The sequence below is a fragment of the Salvelinus sp. IW2-2015 genome, unplaced genomic scaffold, assembly GCF_002910315.2.
Source record: "Salvelinus sp. IW2-2015 unplaced genomic scaffold, ASM291031v2 Un_scaffold2803, whole genome shotgun sequence".
NCBI lineage: Eukaryota > Metazoa > Chordata > Actinopteri > Salmoniformes > Salmonidae > Salvelinus > Salvelinus sp. IW2-2015.
This window is the reverse complement of record NW_019944103.1, coordinates 16,377-19,464: the sequence shown is the minus strand read 5'-3', so window position 1 is coordinate 19,464 and position 3,088 is coordinate 16,377. Positions and strand designations below refer to the sequence as shown.

The window sequence follows — 3,088 nt, the reverse complement described above, 5'->3', positions numbered from 1 at the left end:
GTAGCGACAACCATTCTGCTGTTCTTCGGTGCCTGTTTATTGTATGACCTTAAACAAGGCGTGTCCCTGTCAAAATGTAATGCGATTCAAGCTTTAGCCTCTAGATGGCGGTAAATGTACAGTTATTAAACCAGAGATMACTGGTAGGCCAGTTATATAAAACACGTGTTGGGTGGAGCTGTAGGTAACAAGAAAGAGGCGGGGGTGTAAAATCAACCCTTTGACTAGCTAGCTGACATCTAATACAATGACCACTGACAAGGCCTTACAGAAAAMGAACCATTTATGTGGCAACGTTGTCTTTTGACGCTCCTTGTCTTGAGACARATATGAACGTGCTTAACATTGTTAAGAGGAACTTGGTCATAGTGTGGAAATCTAAAAAAAAAAAAAAAACGATTGTGATGTAATGTCCATTCCATCAACTTCCTGTTCGTGTTACGAAATAAGCAGTGAAGAAGGGATGTGATGTTGAGTTTGGGCCTCACAGACTTGATTGGAAACGAACCAAGTTGGAACATTATGGAGAGCGMCATTGAGGATTCATCTATGGATCAAGCTCCTACACATGCGTATGAAAATGTGACAGCCGACCAGGACAACAGAGACAGCTCAGGATCAGCTCAGCACTCAAGGAGAAGAGTCTACAGATTAGTTGCCGTGGGTTTTGGGTTGCTGTGTGTCCTACAAGTCATTCTTAACGTCTCCCTGCGTTTAGTCGACAACCTGAGCGAAGGGAGAAACCAGTTGGTATGTGAGAAAGACGTCCSCAACATATGTCCCCAAGACTGGATAATACAGTCCGGATGCAGTTGTTATTTCATCTCCCTTGACACTAAAAACTGGACTGAGAGCAGACAGGACTGTCTGGACAGAGGAGCAGACTTGGTGATCATAAACAGCAGAGAGGAACAAGTTTTCATCAAAACATTGGGCCACAGAACCTGGATCGGTCTGACTGACCYAGAAGTTGAGGGAACCTGGAGATGGGTGGACGGGAAACCACTGACCGAAAGTTACTGGACTGGAACCGGCGAACCGAATGGAGGACCTGAAGAGAACTGTGCTGAGATTATTGGCATTCACAATGACCCGGTATTGGCCTGGAATGATCAATCATGTTACTCTGAACAGCGTTGGATCTGCGAAAGGTCGTTGGTTCTGTGAGAGATTGTTGGATCTGTGAGAGGTCGTTGGTTCTGTGAGAGATTGTTGGATCTGTGAGAGAGTGTTGGATCTGTGAGAGGTCGTTGGTTCTGTGAGAGATTGTTGGATCTGTGAAAGATTGTTGGTTCTGTGAGAGATTGTTGGATCTGTGAGAGGTTCTAACAAAGTTTCCCTCCCCTGTTCACAGCATTTCCCGAAGCACGTGTTTTCCCATTCCTTACATCGACCTGTGTATTCCATTCTAATCCTGACCTCTAACCACACTCGCTTAACCTTAAATTAACACACAAAAATCAGTTTTTTTTTCATACATTTTTACGATATTGTCAATTGACTTGTGGCTGTGGTAGGTAGCGACAACCTTCTGCTTTCTTCGGTGCTGTTTATTGTATACTTAAACAAGGCGGTCTCCTGTCAAAATGTAATGCGATTCAAGCTTAGCTCTAGATGGCGTAAATGTACAGTTATTAAACCAGAGATTAACTGGTAGGCCAGTTATATAACACGTGTTGGGTGGAGCTGTAGTAAAGAAAGAGCGGGTGTAGAATCAAACTTTGACTAGCTAGCTGACATCTAATACAATGAACACTGACAAGGCTTACAGAAAAGGAGACCATTTATGTGGCAACGTTGTCTTTTGACGCTCTTGTCTTGAGACACATATGACGTGCTTAACATTGTTAAGAGGAACTTGGTCAAGTGTGGATAATCTAAAAAAAAAAAACGATTGTGATGTAATGTCCTTCCATTCATTTCTGTTCGTGTTACGAAATAAGCAGGGAAGAAGGATGTGATGTTGAGTTTGGGCCTCACAGACTTGATTGGAAACGAACCAAGTTGGAACATTATGAGAGCGTCATTGAGATTCATCTATGGATCAAGCTCCTACACATTCGTATGAAAATGTGACAGCCGACCAGGACACAGACAGCTCAGGATCAGCTCAGCACTCAAGGAGAGAGTCTACAGTTTAGTTGCCGTGGGTTTTGGTGCTGTGTGTCCTACAAGTCATTCTTAACGTCTCCCTGCGTTTAGTCGACAACCTGAGCGAAGGAGAAACAGTTGTATGGAGAGAAGCCGTCCAACATATGTCCCCAAGACTGATAATACAGTCCGGATGCAGTTGTTATTTCATCTCCTTGACACTAAAACTGACTGAGAGCAGACAGGACTGTCTGGACAGAGGAGCAGACTTGGTGATCATAAACAGCAGAGAGGAACAAGTTTTCATCAAAACATTGTGGCACAGAACCTGGATCGGTCTGACTGACCGAGAAGTTGAGGGAACCTGAGATGGTGGACGGGAACCACATGACCGAAAGTTACTGGACTGGAAACCAGGCGAACCGAATGGACGCTGAAGAGAACTGTGCTGAGATTATGGCATTCACATGACCGGTATTGGCTGAATGAATCATATGTTACTCTGACCAGCGTTGGATCGCGAAGGTTCGTTGGTTCTGTGATGAGATTGTTTGATCTGTTGATAATGGATTGTCGCTTGTTCTGTGAAAGATTGTTGGTATCTGTAGATCTGTGAGAATTGTTTGTTGTGAGAGATTGTTGTTCGTTTGATAGTCGTTGGTTCTGTTGAGAGATTGTTGGATCTGTGAAGGTCGTTTGGTTCTGTGTGAGAGATTTGGTATCTGTGAGAAGATTGTTGTTTTGGAGATTGTTGATTTTTGAGAGTTGTTGGTTCTGTGAGAGGTCTGTTGTTCTGTGAGAGGTCGTTGGCTTCTGTGAAGAGGTCGTGGGTTTCTGTGAGATGGTCGTTGGTTCTGTGGAGGTCGTTGTTCTGTGGAGATTGTTGGACTGTGAAGAGATTGTAATTGGATCTTGTAGAGTATTGTTGGTTCTTGAGATGTCTGTTGCTTCTCGTGAGACTTGTTGCTCTGTGAGTCGTTGTTGTAGTAGATGTGGA

At 43.9% G+C, this 3,088-nt stretch overlaps 1 protein-coding gene across 4 annotated transcripts in view; it reads left to right on the top strand.

The window, feature by feature from the left end:
• Nucleotides 1-387: 387 nt before the first annotated feature.
• The window catches only part of LOC112074759 (C-type lectin domain family 4 member M), a 7,577-nt gene continuing 4,876 nt past the window's right edge, over nucleotides 388-3,088 (top strand). For 2 of the 4 annotated variants that reach the window (XM_070440666.1, XM_070440665.1), the window contains exon 1: nucleotides 388-1,228. In XM_070440666.1, the coding sequence (XP_070296767.1) occupies nucleotides 469-1,167 (699 nt within the window). In that variant the 5' untranslated portion in view covers nucleotides 388-468 and the 3' untranslated portion in view covers nucleotides 1,168-1,228. Of the gene's footprint in view, nucleotides 1,323-3,088 lie in introns of all 4 variants that reach the window. The other 2 variants (XM_070440664.1, XM_070440663.1) reach the window with 1 other exon arrangement.